The 16,803-nt window shown below is 40.5% G+C and overlaps 1 protein-coding gene across 1 annotated transcript in view; it reads right to left on the bottom strand.

Moving 5' to 3' along the window:
* The window catches only part of SOGA3 (SOGA family member 3), a 51,309-nt gene extending 35,004 nt beyond the window's left edge, over positions 1-16,305 (bottom strand). Inside the window, exons 1-3 of the mRNA XM_039255846.1 lie at positions 15,192-16,305; positions 14,514-14,738; positions 12,338-12,496 (exon numbers count right to left, since the gene is read on the bottom strand). Coding sequence (XP_039111777.1) covers positions 12,338-12,496; positions 14,514-14,738; positions 15,192-16,292 — 1,485 coding nt within the window. The 5' untranslated portion in view covers positions 16,293-16,305. The remainder of the gene's footprint in view (positions 1-12,337; positions 12,497-14,513; positions 14,739-15,191) is intronic.
* Positions 16,306-16,803: the final 498 nt, after the last annotated feature.

Here is a 16,803-nt window from a genome sequence, read left to right as displayed (position 1 = left end):
ACCTAAAATGAATTTATGGTATGTAGACTATATTCCAATAAGGCTGTATACAATAAAACATATTGGGGAAACTAAGAAAAAGGTATTCAGCTAAAGAGAAAAGGGGGGAAAAACAAAAATATATATCTAAAAACTATTTATTCTGAAAAACAAGGTAGCTTTAAGAATATTGTATCCTTAATAAGATAATGAACATGGCCTCTATAAGCTAAAAATAAAAGATCATAGGGAATATTAAGATCTGAAGAATAGGGGGCACCTGGGTGGCTCAGTCGGTTAAGGATCTGACTTCGGCTCAGGTCATGATCTCATGGTTCGTGGGTTCGAGCCCCGCGTCAGGCTCTGTGCTGACAGCTCAGAGCCTGGAGCCTGTTTCAGATTCTGTATCTCCCTCTCTCTCTGACCCTCCCTTGCTCATGCTGTCTCTCTCTCTCTCTCTCTCTCAGAAATAAATAAAACATTTTTAAAAAATTAAGATCTGAAGAATAGGAAGGTGTTGGGAATAAGAAAACTCACAGAGGACACTCAACTTCAATGCAAGAATCAAATTTTGCACTCGAGTCTTCAAAGAGCACGACTGACATACCAGAAAATTAACTCACTGATACTGAGAACAATGTTGAGAAATCCGAGGACACAGGTGAAAAGGACAAAAAGAAGGTGAAGGAATGAGAAGATAGTCAGAAGGGGCACAAAGTGAAGAAAATGTAAAGAAGAGGAAATAGAGTATGTGTGATTGACAAGCTTATACTACAAGAAAGCTCCTCTGAGATAATTAATAAATAGTAATTTTCAGATTAAAGAGACAAAGACCATCACCTAGATATGTCCTGGCAATGTTTTTGAACTGGTTATTCTCCTTAGCTATCCAAACTCATTATTGCCCCTTCTCTGTCCTGCTCTGTGCCTCAGGAGGCTGCTCCCTGCATACATTTCTGCCCAGGCTCCCTTGCCTGCCACAAGTCTTCTAGTTGAGTTTGGTCAATAGAAGGCACTGGCAGAAGTGCTGAGCAATGGAGGGTAGGAGGAGAGAGAGTTCACAGTATCTCTCCTCACTCCCTCACTTTGTCAACACCATATCTTAGCAGTAGCTAAGAACCCTCCAGAACACAACTCCCACTGGGAAGGAGGGGGGGTTCCTCCTCTACAGTCCCAGCTTTCACCAGCCCCTGTAACATCTTTTCCTTAGCAGTGTCCTTATATCTAGAGGTGGTGATGGGTTCCATGTGTTGTCAGTCTTCTCTGAATGTCTCACCAACCCAAATTAAGAGCATGTTCCCTTAATCCTGCCCACATCACTGTGAGTAATCCTATTTACATGATCCATCTACTGGAGGATCCTGATTGATAGAAAGCGTAAAGAAAAATATCTATAAATATGTAGAGAGAAAGCAATCTGATCTACGAAGGAATCAAAGTCAGACTAATCTCATATCTCTCCACTCCAAAACAAATTCCAGAAGATAATGGAGCAGAATATATAATGTGAAAAGAAAAAATTTTGACTCAGTAACGCCATCTTGTCATTCCTGTGTGAGGTCAAAAGTATAAAGGCTATTTTCAAAAGTACAAAAGCTCAGAAAAGGCTAACCTCTACAAACCTTTGCTGTTAGAAAAAAATCAAGATCATTATCTAATCAATTAAAGATTAGTTAAAACTGAGGTTTCAGAAATGTAGCTGTAGTTTAAAATCAGTGATAGTTAAGTATTGAAACTGAATGTATATTGTTTGAATTACATATAAAGCAAAAGATATTCTTTAAATTCAAACTATATACTATAACACTAAATAATAGTAACAATCTTAGTTTATAATCCTATGTTAACAAAGACCAGAGAGTAATCCAAAGAATTGGGTTAACTGAAATAATTCTTAATTCCTTGTTTTATTCTTGATTTTGGTAGTTGAGAAAATTGAGAATCATACATGTATTACAAAAAAAAAACCTCAAAAAACCTTAAGATTAATACTAGTGGAATTAAAAATAGAATAACTACCTTCCAAGTCATTGCAGAACATAATTTTTCTATTTTGAATGTAGCCATACCTCTAAAGAAATGAACCTAATAGCTGTATTTTATCCTTGAAGAATAATACTTTACATAAAACAGATCCTCTTGAATACATACAGGTGGCTACCATTTGATAAAGTTCAATGAAAATCTTTTGGTCCATATGCAAGGGGGTGGTAGATACAATCACATACTAACATATTAGCCACTCATTATGCACTTGAATACAATAATCATTTGGGCTGTCTAGTTATTTCTGCTATTGTTCAAGGTTGCTGGTCAATGTAATGGTAAGAATGCTTACTTTGTGAAAGAAAGGAAAAAATAATGTAGTTAATTTTATTAACCACTTAACACCACGATTAACTGGCTAGACAAATTGGAAATAACTAAGCTAGCCAGCAGATGAATATAGAATACTTTGAATTTTTAATTTTAAGCACTTCTGAGTTGAATCACGCTGAATATAAATGGCCCTATTAAGTGAAATATATAAGTATAAAATGGAAAATGTCAGTAGAGAAACTAAATGACATCTTTAAATGTCATCTTCAAATGTCATTTACCATCTGGATAAAGATCAGTTTAACTGACCCTGAAATGTAAAAATGGAATTAGAATGGAGACATCAAATAAGTGATTGTATTTCCATTAAAATGCAATGAAGTCTAAAATCTTCAAGATATAACTGAATTTTCAACTTGGAAAATACTTCTTAATATACAGTGAAATTGCATAGTATATTTACTCCAATGTAACACAAGCATTGGAAAACAAAGGAACCGAGTAAATTCTAATTTAAGAGCTAAAGATGAGCTCCTCTGACAGCAATCATATCTTCCTAAATACCTCTTCTCTTGGCCAAGCATTTACAGTTTTTGTATTTGTAACAGTCTCTGTGTATGAATTAAACACAAATACAGTTCTTAATAACAGTCTCTGTGTGTGAATTAAATAGAAATACAGTTCTTAAATTCAGAGAGCATAGAATTTAGCTGTGGAGTCACTGAAATGCACAGAGCAATCTAAAGTATCTTGAACCTGAATACAATAGCCCTCCTCTTTCTATTAAGATGTTTCTCTTTAAGAAAAATATTTATCAAGCAGCAAAGGTAGGAGAGACAATTATCCAGACAAAAATCGGTGGTCAGCTCTATGGGTGAGTACAGGGGCAGACAGTATAGCTGGATTGTTTGCACCTCCCTTGAAATTTCTGCAAATGTGAGGTACTGGATGGTGAAGCAGTAAGGACTAAGGACATGCCCTGTGGAAGAGGGAACAGGATACGTAGCAGTTAGAATGGCTCTACAGTGAGGTGACCTATAAAGGAGAACTTCACAGTCATACACATTCATTGGGAAAGAGAATGGAAAAGTGTTTTTAAGCCCCCTGTAGAAAAATCAGACTTCTGGATAAGTCTAAAATGTCACTCTCATGGATTTAAACATTCTCTTTAAGAGTTAAGTCTTAATCAGCTCATCTAGAACTATGTGATAACAAGAACATCTGATGTCTATGCAATTTTATGGTTTATAAAACACACCACACATATTATCTTCTGTTGTCTTGTGAATGGGTTGCATAGGGAAAATATTTATTTTCCTTTAAGAGGTGATTAAATTGAGAGTCAGCTATTAAGTGACTTATCTGAAATAACACAGGTATTAAGTCTGTATAAAAAGAAGAGACAGCATCAACAGACCCAAAAACACATTTTTTAGCCCTGGGGTCCCAGTTTCTTTGTTCTCTCCAAAGACTTCCTTCCTGTGAGATAAAATGGAGTTTTCCTTTAGATGCTTTGGAAGTCCTTGCTAAAGGACTTTTCTAAATGTGGACTAGAGGTTCAGGACTTGGAATTTCTAGGAGAATTGAGGTCCCTAAAGAAGGCAGATCATTTGTGGGTCTGGAAGATAGAAGTGGCTATGCAGGGTGGACTCTGAGTCCCAATAGTGTGGTTGTGCAGCATGGGCCAGTGGAGAACATGGGCTTAGAGACAGGCAGATCAGTATGTACCCTGCTGGCTTACCAGTGATATTGGCTTTGTTGTGCCTTCAGTGTTTATCTCTAAAATGAAACTATCAACAACATAATTATACATACACTATCTGCCACAGAGATTGGCACTCAACAATGGTAGCTGTTGAACTACTGTGGCCCTGGAGTAATTTTCCTTATCTCTCTAGTCAAATTAACTGCTAAATTGACTATGTCAACACTGAAGATTTAAAGCAAACAGTTGGATTTTCTTGGGAGTGTCAAGACCTGCAGCCTTCTCTTACTCTCTAAACCTGCATTTCATACTGTCTCACCAAAGGATACAGAAGTCAGATGCAGAACCGAGGTCTAGGGTGTCAGAGCTGTCTTGTTTTTGAGCCCCTGTCCTCATTCTCCATCCTCAGAAGCCCATGAGACCTTATTTTAGGAAAGACTTGTTGTTTCTGGGGAATAACTGAGGTTTGGGAGAAGTAAGGTAGAGGACTAGAAGTTTCTAAGAGACAATAGTATCAAGAGATCTCTCGTTCTGGGAGCAGGGTGAGTCTGGAGCCCCTTCAACTCATGTTTGTATTGCACTGAGCACCACAGAAAAAGCCTTGTTTCTGAGTCATAGTTCTTGTTCTCTCCACAAAATATGGCCTGAAACACCTCTCCTAACTACATTTTCTCATTCAAAATTATTTATTGTTTAATCAACTTTGTGTCAACAGCTTCTGGTTGTTGTGGACACAATGATGAATAAGGCAAGATTTAGTTCTTACTCCCAGGGGGTTTACAGTCTAGAGTGGGAAAAAGATATATACAAATTAAATACGGAATAACAGTTATAATATTAAAGAAAAACGTGGTCTAACTGATTACATGACAGGCACTGAAGTAGATGTTGAGGTTGCCACAGTGAACAAAACAGGTATTGACCTCGTATACTTAGAGTTTTCCCTTCTGAGATCATGAATATCAAAGCGTTCAGTACAGTAATGCATATGTGTAAATATTGTCAAAGTACACCTTCTATAAGGCTGTTTTTTCTATCAGAAAGTAATTGACTTCAGGTCAGAAACTACCCTCATGGTTATACTAACTGTTATTTTGTTATACATTCTATATATACTCAATAAATGTTTGCTAAATTAAAGTCAGATCAAAGGTTTGCTGAGACAGAAAGCAGATGCTATTTTCTCCACCACTAGAAGCACAGCCCTTAACAAGCAGCCAAGGGAGTGGTAGAGAATCATGTTAATTACAGCCCCCCAAACCTACAGGCACCACAGGAACCAGTTAGGTCACAGCTACACCCATCAGAGATCCTTAAGGAAAAGACTAGCTGTTTAATGGGGGTCCATTCGACATGAGGGTTTTGTCTGTCACAAACAAAGGCCTAATGACCTCAAGAAGATTTTTATTATGCTTTTGGAAACATAAAAACTTTCACCCTCAGAAAATGTCAGAGAAATCATACTATTTCAATAATAGCAAAAGAAAAATGTTTGGATGTTTAACTGATGACAGTACTCATTTAGTATGAAGTCTGTGTAATGCAACACCCTGATATCTGTATCTTTGTATCCTCTGTGTGGTGTCTGTAGGCATTACTAGTGGGTAATAAATTACTATTCAATAAATATCTGTTGGTTGAATAAATGAAAGAAAATAATTAGAGTAATAAAATAATAGTACTGAAACAGACTGGCATACCTGACTATAAATAAAATTTTCAGGGAGAACAGAGATGAATAACTGACAAAGTAGAAAATGACATTTTCCTAGGAGCCTTTGAGTATTTAGTTTAACTTCTAGATTTATGAAAAAAGACACCGAAGCCTAAAAATTCAAGACACTTGCTCAAAATTCACAAGGTATGAGAAGTGGGCCTCAAAGTCAGTTTCTAGACTCCATGACATATGCACTTTCTAATAAGCCACACTCAAATTCACAGCTAATGACAAAATGTCTAATTTTATTTTCCAAAAAACTATAATTCTTAATTTATTGATTGCATGAATGAAAATTTCCAGTTGTTATGAAGGCTCAGCCATCTACCGGTTGTCCTCTGAGGTCTGTGTGTGATTAATTTTGTTCATAGTTACTCTGAAGACCTCCTATGAAACTTGGATATTGCTTGAATATCCAGTCACATTCAGGAAAGAATTACTTTCAATATTTCTCTCCCTGCCTTGATTGTTCTTAAACTCAGATCTTTTCCGTGTGAGGTATGGGCGCGAGTGCAAGTACGGAGCTCCTTACTTCTCCGCCATCTTGCCCCTCCTCCGATTGTTCTTAAACTCAGAACTGTTTCCCAGCAATGCACATCTCTTGGAGTAAGTGTATATTATGTGTATATATTGGAGTATGTATTATCTTCCCAGAATTCTTACTTGGCCAAAATTTTAAACCCTGATTGCAACAGTTATGATTTATTGAGAACCATTTCAAATTCCTTTTTAAGGTAGGTTGGAAAAAGAAGTCAGAGAAGTAAATATCTCTTTAATACCTGTGTAGGTGAAGTAGTCCCATGGAGATATTTAAACATACATAAGCTACTCTTCTCTTACATGTGGATCACTCAAAGTTCACCCTAGAGTCCCAGGACCCCTGTTAAACTGGTAGAGTCCACGGCTTACCTCCGTAGAGTCTTGGGGAGACTTAACTCCCATCAATATGGTTTACCAGCAAATGCAACAAACATTTCATCATATATTTATTGAACATTTTCTGTGAAGCCTTGCCATTGCAAACATCAAAATTAATAGATATTTGAAATGTGAACCCAATATATCAAAAGGAGATGCTTAATTAGGTAAAATTTATATTTACACAGTGCCTTAATGCTTGAAGAATATGAAGTTCAAGATTCCAGCCAAGACACAAACTGGCAGCAGGAAGAACCTTTACTTTCAAAGCTTTGAAAGCTTTGTTGCTCTTCATGTAAATAAACAGAAATTTGAAGTCTACAATAAAAGTTCTGTATATTTTACAAAATACTCCACCAATATTGACTTTCTTATCTGTGTATACTTCTTTGCTTTTGCTAGGAGGTTGGCATCTGGGTGAGAGAAAAGAGCCACTTCCTCAGGACCGACTGAGTCCTAGGAATCACTTCAGAGTGCATACAGCTGCATATGCAATTTCATGAAAAAAAAAAATTCAGCAGAGTTTATGATTCCTAAATAAATACGACTTGGAAAATACAGTCATGACATACAGTAACCTGGAAAATGAGCTTTCCTCTGTTCACCTGGCACATTATTTTTGCTTTTAATTTAGTCTATATTATTCTTGCCTGTGTTATTCAACATACTACCACCTCTGAGAAGATGTGACTAAAGTAATAGTGTTTAATTGATGCATTTAAAAATATTTATGGCAATTTGATTTAAAAAGATCAATGGCTGCTCTTCTATTTTTTAAAGTATAACTACCAGAACCAGGGTAAAAAATATTTGAATGCCAAAGAAATCTCTCTTTTTAAAAAGCAGCATCTTGGCTGATTTATTACTCAGCATTTTTTTGCACTTTATATATAACATGTCCTATCAAAAACAAGTAAAGTTGAATAATGAATACTCAAAACCATAATTTGTATAAGAAAATAAATAAGCAGAGGTAAATGTGCAAGATAAGCATTTGTTTATTAAAGTGTTCTGCCTGTAAAGAGAGTCTGAGCAGATATATTCTTTAAAAAAAGAGAAAGACTACTGTTGAAATTTATGGTACTAATTATTTTTGTGCTCTAGAATGAGAGTTCGTTGTAATAGATAGAATCTATTAACCAAGTGCACAGAAAATAAAAGTCCCAAGATAGATAGTGCTATTGCAGTAGGCAAGTTAAGAGCCCTCTAGAGCAAACACTAGGAAAAGTTAAGAAAATTATTTTAAGACTTGCATGAGGTTAAGGGATGAAATAACACAAAGTGCATAGATTCTTAAATAAAAAAGATCAGAAAACATTTATCGTCATCATCTCAGTTAGTCTTTCCTCCTTTCTATCTTCAAAGGTCTCTATTGGTTATTTCTTTCCTCCACTGTCTGTCATCAATGTTTTTCCAAGTGTCAGATCTTAAAGGTGACATGAGAAGACCTCTCCCTTCTGAAGAGCACAGTGTTTCAAAGCTCTCAAAGCAAAGTTTCTTCCTACAGCAGAAGGGCTTCATGAAGGGCAGTGACCTTCAATTAATTGTGGCAGAGACCCATCCTGCACAGAGCTTCCTCCATATCCTTCCTCACTTTATGCTACCTGTGCAGTAGCCTGTCCTGGCATTCAAACAACAAGCTAGTCATAGTTTCCATGAAGTAACTTTTGCAAAACCAGTCTCTGATTATTTGTGATGCTGAAAGACCATCATTTTTGGCAGATTATGTAAAAGAAAGGCATTTTTCTACAGCAAGAAAGCATACTGCTAGTAGCAATCAATGTTTTGTAATCGGATGAGAATACCATTACAATTCTAAGGCAGCATCCTAAGAGGTCCCTCTTGTTTGCAGTTGGCAGACTATCAACTGTTTCAATGCAAGCAATGAGTTGCAGTAGATTCAACTAATTACGTCTATCCTGCCTCTACTCAACCCTTCGTATCCCCTAATGCGTACTCCACAGTCTCAGAGGAAGAAGATAAGCAGATGGATGTGAGCAGGTGCAGAGGACCTTGTGCAACCACTAGCCTTGAGAGCAATTGGTCAACACCCTTGAAGCCAATTAAACTCTTAGTAAATGGCTTCCAAACTCCAGCAGATGGCCTACTGGTCCCAGTTGTGCTGTTCAACATCTATATGACTCCATATAAGAAACTAAAAACTGAGAGTTAGAGGATTGCTTCTCTCTAGTATATTCTACTTACCATTTTATAATTTACTCCATAACTTTTGTCTTTTCTTCATAATGCAAAGCTTGGCCCGATTCTATTTTCTCCTCTGATTAGAAGGCCACAAAGGGATGTCAGTGGTGTAGTTCACCCTATCCAAGGACTTGAATATGTTTTCATTTTACAACCAAGGAAGCAGATGCTTCACTGAAGCTGTCACAGTCATATAGAGGCCAAGTCAGGCTTCAAACTCACAGCTCCTACCCCACAAAGTGAGCCACTTATTGCAGCTCAATTTCAATATTGATCTTCTTGGAAGATAACAAAGTTACCATTATAAAAACCTCATTTTAATGAAACATTCTTGATTTCCAAATAAAACTACCTTTTCTGTTCCTGACATTTTTCTGTGAATATCAACCTCAAATAAATGATTACCAGAACTTTCCTGCCAGAATATTTTCCATTTTTCCTTTATTACATTTAGAATCCCCTAGATCTTTATCTTCCACTCTCATGTGCTTTCTCTCTACTCCTGTTTTTTTTCCCCCAACCGCTACCCACCTTCCCAAACTGGGAATGCTAGTTTAGAGCCCATCTTTTTAATAAAAGGTTACTTTAAATGCTGACATCCTGAATATATGTTCCTACATTCCTTATGATTTCATTGTTGCAGTTTCCACTTAGGGATTGGAGTTTGGCATTTATAACTCCAAGGAGAATGTGAATTTCCTTTTTGGCGTGAACATATACCCACATCCTTGGTGCTGTAAGACTTTTCCCAAATCAGAGTGAGAGCCCTAAAGGAGGAAATAGTTATAAGGAAGAGTGTAGGAAACAGTATCAAGGAAGTGTATTTTTATAATGATTCTCCTGAGGACCTTCTCAGGCTCCAGTGCTTCTTCTTGGTGGCCAGATCATTTTGGCTTTATTTACAATGGGAGAGGTCACATCTGTCTGGCTAATAGACAGTAGTCTATAGACATTTTCCACTTTTCTGGACCCAGAATGAAATCAGAAAGCTCTTATACCATTCTTAAATCCAACTTTCCAGATATTCACTTAAAAAACATTAACATGATACCAAATCACAAAATATTTCTCTTATTCCTAGTCATCAAATGAAGTTTGTTCTGACTTGAAACCTAATGGAACTGACAACGAACTTTTTCTTTGCTTGCTTATAGGAAGAAAGAACTTTCTCTTTCCTTTGTTTAATTGCTATGGTTATGGGTTGAATTGTGTCTTCTCAATTCACATGCTGAAGCTGTAACTCTAAGTACATAAGAATGTGACCTTATCTGGAAATAGGGTCTTTACAGAGGCAATCAATCTACAGTGTACAACCTAAAATTACGTAGCCCATAATCTACAATGACTGATGTCCAGAAAAGGGGAAATTTGGACATAGATAGCTATAGGGAGAATGCAGTGTGAACATGAAGATGGTCATCTATAAGCCAAGAAGAGAGGCCTGGAACAGATCCTTCTTGTACAGCCCTCAGAAGGGCTTCCTTCACGTTGATTCTGGACTTCCAGCTTCCAGAACAGTGAGAAGATAAATTTCTATTGTTTACACCACACAGTTGGTGGTGTTTTGTTATGGCAAACCCTAGCAAATTAACACAGCCACCTACTTCATTTTCTTCCTGGAAATTAAACTTTCATTTTTGACACACTTCAACTTTACATTACTGTTTAAGAAACATATACTTGTACCTATATAATTTCATATTTGATCTCTTAACTTCAGGGAAAAAAAAATCTATGCTACTCTTTAAAGGTAATGTCCTGTATTTCATGATAAAAGTCATGATAGCTGCAGGAGACGTTGAGAATCATTAAAACAACATTTTACAACCAAATAAACAGGCAAGTTAGAAGCCTTTTAAAATTACTCCATTGGTTACTGGTAAAGATAGTCACATGGCTCTCAGCTTCCATATTGGAGCACACAGCCATCCTTAGGCATTAGTCAAGAATTACATATCATTAAAATAGTTTTACACTAATTTGTCATGTCAAAAAATGTTTAAATCAGGATAATATAACAACAAGTAGAAACTTAGATCACAAAATAGTTTACCCCACTTAAACCATTTTCTACAAATTACTGACATTTTTTTAAAGTTTATTTCTTTGGAGAGAGAGAGAGGCAGTGGGAGAAGGAGAGAATCTCAAGCAGGCTTCTCGCTGTCAGTGCAGAGCTGACTCAGCACTTAATCCCATGAACCTGTAAAATCATGACCTTGGCCAAGATCAAGAGTCAGTCCTTTAACCAACTGAGCCACACAAGCACCTCCTTGACATATATTCTTAATCAGACTTGATATTTTCACTTTTACATGGTAAATATATTTTTATATCATTTTGAGATAAGCATAGCAATGGAAGATGCATTATCTCATTTAGTCCATGGAAGGATTAGGATTTTCATTTAAATTCTGCATAGTTAAGCAGAGGGAAAGTGTCCAGAAGACTACATGAGTAGCAGCTAATGCTCAATAATAGATTCCACAAATGCATTGTACATTCTCAGGCAGTTTTCAAGGAATATTATTTTAATTCAAATTGCTACTTATCACAAAGCTAATTACTTCTTGATAAATCTTTTCTGTGTCTTTTCTCCTCCAATTTACTTCCTTTGATAGTAGTTTTGTTCTTTCAGAAGATCTAGGGGAAACATGGTAGAAACTCCAAATACCTGATGTGGAAGAGAACTCTTGACTCTTCTACACCAAAGAGGAAGAACTAAGATGAATTGGTTAAGGTTACAATGAAATAGATTTCAACTCAAAACAAAGAAAACCTTTCAACAGAGTTATGCTGTGACAGAATTGGATACTGCAAATGATCTTAAAGGTTAGTCACTGGTGATGTCCTAAGCATTAGATGGTTTGGAGGCTTTGTTACAAAGAGGATTCAAGCAATGATTTGATTTGGTTCAATTCAATTCAATTATAGTCAATGGTTTTAATGGCCTTTTCACTCCAAAAGTCTGTGGGTCTATGCACTTAGAAGTAATCACAGGACTAGTTCTTCCTCTCAACTAACACCAGGCTTAGTCCTTCATACTTGGACATCCTGTGTGTCTGGTATAGCTGTATAATTTCTTTAACACATATTTAGAGGTGAAACCTCAGTCAGAACTCATGTATTTCACACAAGAGGCAGGCCTGAGGTCAGTTTTCTTTTGCTAATTATTAATTAGTATGAAATCATGTACCTGTTAGTATATTGGGTGAGAACAATAAACTGTTCTAAAATCATTAGAAAACAGCACTATTTTAACAGTCATTTTAGTCCCAGGGATTCTTTTCTAAAATGTTACATATATATGGGGGCACCTGGGGGCTCACTTGGTTAGGCGCCAGACTCGATTTCGGCTCAGGTCATGATCTCACATGTCCTTCCCCCTCCCCTGCTCACACTCCCTCTCTCTTTCCCTCTCAAAATAAATAAATAAACAAGCTTAAAAAACAAAGAGCTAAACGTATATGTTGTATATTGTGAGATAATCAAATACTAACCTCCTTCATTTTTTCCAGTTCATTCTGCAAAGCTTGCTTTGCAATCTCAACTTCTATAAGCTGTTGCCTCAGTTTTTCATTTTCATCTTCTGTTGTGGTTCGCTTTTCCTCCACATTTTCCAATTCATGGTGAAGTCTCACAGATACATCCTTTGCAACCTAAATTAAAGTATTTTAACAATAAAATATAGTTAAAGACTGTACAATAAGTGAGCTAAAGTTATACTCATATTAAAAGTACTAAAAGCCAATACACAAATAGTTTCTACAATATACCAGGCATCTTTCCAAAAGCTTTACATATAAGTCATCACATACATAAATAATTTGACCCTCACAACAATCCCATGATATAAGTACTATTATTATTCCTATTTCACAGATGAGGAAAGTGAGTCTCAGAGATGTGAAATAATATGCTCAAGGTCAGACAGCTAACAAGTGATCAGGTAGTCTGGCTCTCCACTCTGTTCCCTCAACCTCTACACTACACCAAGGTAACAGATGTTCAATTGTGTTTTATCATGTGTAAAGAAACTTCATATATCTCCTCTAATTCTACAACAAAACAAGATGTTTCCGCTATCACTCATTTTAAAGACTGGAAAATGGGGGTGCCTGGGTGGCTCACTCAGTTAAGCATCTGACGGTTAAGTCGGTTAAGCTCAGGCCATGATCTCGTGGTCCATGAGTTTTGAGTCCCATGTCGTCAAGCTCTGTGCTGACAGAGCAGAGCCTGGAGCCTGCTTCCAATTTTGTGTCTCCCTTTCACTTTGCCCCTCCCCTGCTCATGCTCTGTCTTTCTCTCCTCTCTTTCTCAAAAATGAGTAAACATTAAATTTTTTTTTAAAAAGACCAGAAAACAAATTTTCACAGGTGGGGAATGGAGCCTGGATTTTGATCCTATAATGTCAGGTGCTTACTTTTAGGAAGCATGTCAGAACTTGAGATTAAATTTTTTCTGTTTTTTTTCTTATTACAGTGTACATTTTTGCCTTTTGTTTGGAGATTATCTTGGAAATTTTAGGGTTTGAACAAAACCCTATATGTAGTATGATGTAGCAGCTCAGGACATAGACCGTGGTTTTATTCTGGTGGGGACACAGCCTGGCCACCTACTAGCCTATTTCCAAGGATAGTGGCTGGGGACTTATAACCTCTGTAGAAGGTTCGGCTTCCATACAAGATGATGCTATTACTAATCCTAACGTCATGGGTGCTAAAAAAAATCTTGAGCTAACATTTTAGCTAGATAGATAACTAAATGTTAATGTGTATAAAAATGCTTCCCACTGTGCTTGGTGCATAGTGAGCACTTGACAAACCTTAGGAAAAGAAAAAAAAAAAAAGAAATAATACAATGACTTTCATGAAATGCTTTCTCACAGCTTTCTTTAAAACAAATATAGGATAATTACACTTGTTTTTTTAAATATCTTGATGAGGTTAAAAAATTAAAATTATGCTTGGTTGTCCAAGGTTATGAAGATAACACTGGGTTTGCATTGTCAATGGATCTGCCTACAGCCAAACTGAACTGAACATACCACATCTACTTTAAACAACTTATTTCAGGGTTAAAATTTCTCCATTAGGGGAAATTCTAAAGGAACAACTTCACATTAAAAACGAGGTTCTTTCATTTACTGCACTCTTTACTTCTCCAAAAGGGGCGGCACGTTGGACAGATTTCCTTTCCGGGAGTTAGCCAAGTGGTGAGTACAGAAAGGAAGGAGGATAGGGAGACTTGCAGAGAGAAACCTTAGCTCTAATATCGTCCCAATGCTGTTCCTATCATGGGCTTTAATTCCTCTCTCTGCAGGAGTCTACATCCCGCTGCTCTGGAGGCCAGATCGACGCCAGAGCCTGCGCTCTGCCACGCCCGCGTTTCTGCTGGGGGGGGGGGGGGTAGGCGCCCTCTCCCACGATGTCTGGAAGAGTCACCGTTACTCCCTCGAAAGCTCGCAGGGCTCGCTCTCCGCGAGGCACTGCACACACGCTAGACCCCTCAGACCCAAAGGTCTCTTCTTCCCCTTCCCCTGCCCGGAACCTGGTATTTTGTGGTCAGTGCTGCGAAACGCCGTGTCTTTGCCCATGACCGCTGAAGGCCTTTCATGGCAAAGAGGTGCCCACTTGCGGCCCCGGCCCCACGCCTCCCAGCCCCGGCGGCGCAGACCTTGAGGTCCTGCTCCAGGCTGCGCAGCAGCTCCCCGTCGATTTCCCCGGTCTGTGCGTAGCGGAGCCTTTTGCGCTCGGCTTTGCGGAGGCGGTACTGCAGGATCCGGCAGTTTTTGTTGGCTCGCTCCAACTCGTGGCGCATTTCCTGCAGCTGACAGGCATCCTCCTCGAAGAAAGTGTCCCTCATCTCGTCCATCTCGGTCCTCAGCTCATCAATCTCGTTCTGGGGCGGTGACAGGCCGCGCGTCAAAAGGAACCTCGCCCCCCGCCGCTCGGACACGTACCACGTACACCCCATGCCAACTCCAAATTCTCAGTTTGATTGCCCCCTCTCCGTGAGACAGGAGTAACCGAGCTGCACGAGGAAACTATAAAAACGGGCCTTCTATGGGCCTTCTCTCCTCTCCTACTCAACCTCTCTCCACGAAAAAGTGGGACAACCCATGATAATTACAGAAACGGAGGACCGAATCTGGATTTAAATTAAACCCAAGACTACTGATCTTAGGCTGTTTTAAATCTGGAAACGAGCCTAGGAACCCCTCCTCTCATTTCCTGTCCCCTTCCCTCTTTAAGGCTCCCTAACAGGGTAACAGCCCCCCCCCCCGCGGGACACGCCCTAACCCTCCGAGGCCCACACCTCCCCTCCCCCACCGGATCCCCCCACCCTTCTCACCTTGAGAGTCTCGTTCTCCTCCCGCAGCTTCTCCATTTCCTCTTGCATTTCTTCCTGCTCCGGGAGCTGCTGCGGGTGCGGCTGCGACGCCGGAGGCGCCGCCGCCTGCATGCCGCCTCCAGCCGCGCTGCCCTCGGCGCTCTGCTGGGGGCCCTCCGCTGCGGCCGCCATTGGGGAGCCGGGAGGGACTGCAAGAGGCTCGCAAATGGCAGGGGCGCCAGCGACCGGGGAGCTGCGAGTGCTGCCGCCGCCGTTCTTCGTGTGCATCTGAGCCGCGGCCGCCGCCGCCGCCGCCCGCTCCTTCTTGAGGTGGAACTGGATGAGCTCAGACTGCAGACATCCTTCCTTCCAGTAGCTCCCTCCGCCCCCGCTGCCGCCCCCCGCGACGCCGCCTCCGGAGCTTCTGCTGCCGGGGCCTAGGGTCCTGCCCGCAGAGGAGGGTGAAGGGGAGGCCCCCTCCCCGCCGCTGCCGCCCCTCTGCTGAGCTCGGGCGCCTTTCCCCCGCCAGCCCCTGGGCGGCGGCGGCGGCGGCGGCTGCGGAGCGCCCCCCTCCCTTTCCCCGGAGCCGCTGCCGGCTCCTCCTCCTTCCCCACCCCCTCCTCCTCCTTCCCCGAGCGGAGGGGGTTCCCCGAGTTTAGCGGACACGGGCTCTAGCTCCCGGGGAGGCTCCTCCGTCGGGCCAGGCCTCCTGCCGCCCACCGGGGCCAGGGTCGCCGCAGGGGCCGCTTCAGCACCAGCCCCGAGGTGGACAGCTCCCGGCACAGCCCCTTTGGGCGCCAGGGGCGCAGCCTTCTCCACCCCGCCTCCGCCTCCGCCTCCTCGGGCGCCGGCCGGAGGCACAGAGCGGCTCCCGGTCTTGTTGCCTTGCTGCTGCTGCAGCTGCTGCAGTCGAACCGAATTGAGCTTAGCGCCGGTCCCCAAGGGGGACCGGGTGGTCGCGGTTGTCTGTCGGACCGAATTATCCCTGAGTCTTGCAGGTGATTGTGCACGCTGCTGCTTTCTGCTGCTGCCCTCTGGGTGCAGGCGAGCCTCAGCGGCAGAGGTGGCGGCAGAAGCTGTGGCTGTAGCAGGGGCAGCGCCCCCCGTCGGTGGCTGACTCATGGCGGTCTAGGAAGAATCTCTAAGACGAGATTTAGAATGGTCCATCACCAGATCATTCTCATTCTCTTTCCTCCTCAAGTCCGCCAACCTTCTTCCTTTCTAATCTGGGATAGAAACGAAAGGGAAGCACACAACATGTCTGCATTGTTACAAAGCAAAGGGCGATTTCTCTATAAAAAAAAAAGAAGTCCTAGAAAATAATGAGATTTAAAAAGAGCTTAATGGAAACCTCGAGTTTAGGAATAGGTGCAGAATTGTCAATTCTCATTTTGCCCAGGGAGGCGCCATCTCCCTTTAATCCCAGTAAAATGGTGATGATCTGAGAGCAGCTTAAGGTACCATTCTCATGGTAGCAGAAAGGTTGTCCTTTCTGGCAATGGATCAGAAAGGAATTGGTAGGAGGGGGGGGGGTGGTCGGAATGTGAGGAAATAAAGTCAGGCAGAAGCTTCAGAAGGAAAAGGAGATGTCCACATGATAGAGGTGAATACCTTTTTTTAAATTTTAGATTTT

The sequence above is a fragment of the Hyaena hyaena genome, unplaced genomic scaffold (assembly GCF_003009895.1).
Source record: "Hyaena hyaena isolate Hyena2069 unplaced genomic scaffold, ASM300989v1 scaffold_549, whole genome shotgun sequence".
Lineage (NCBI taxonomy): Eukaryota > Metazoa > Chordata > Mammalia > Carnivora > Hyaenidae > Hyaena > Hyaena hyaena.
Note: the sequence above shows the minus strand (reverse complement) of the source record. Positions and strands in the feature narration are given on the sequence as shown.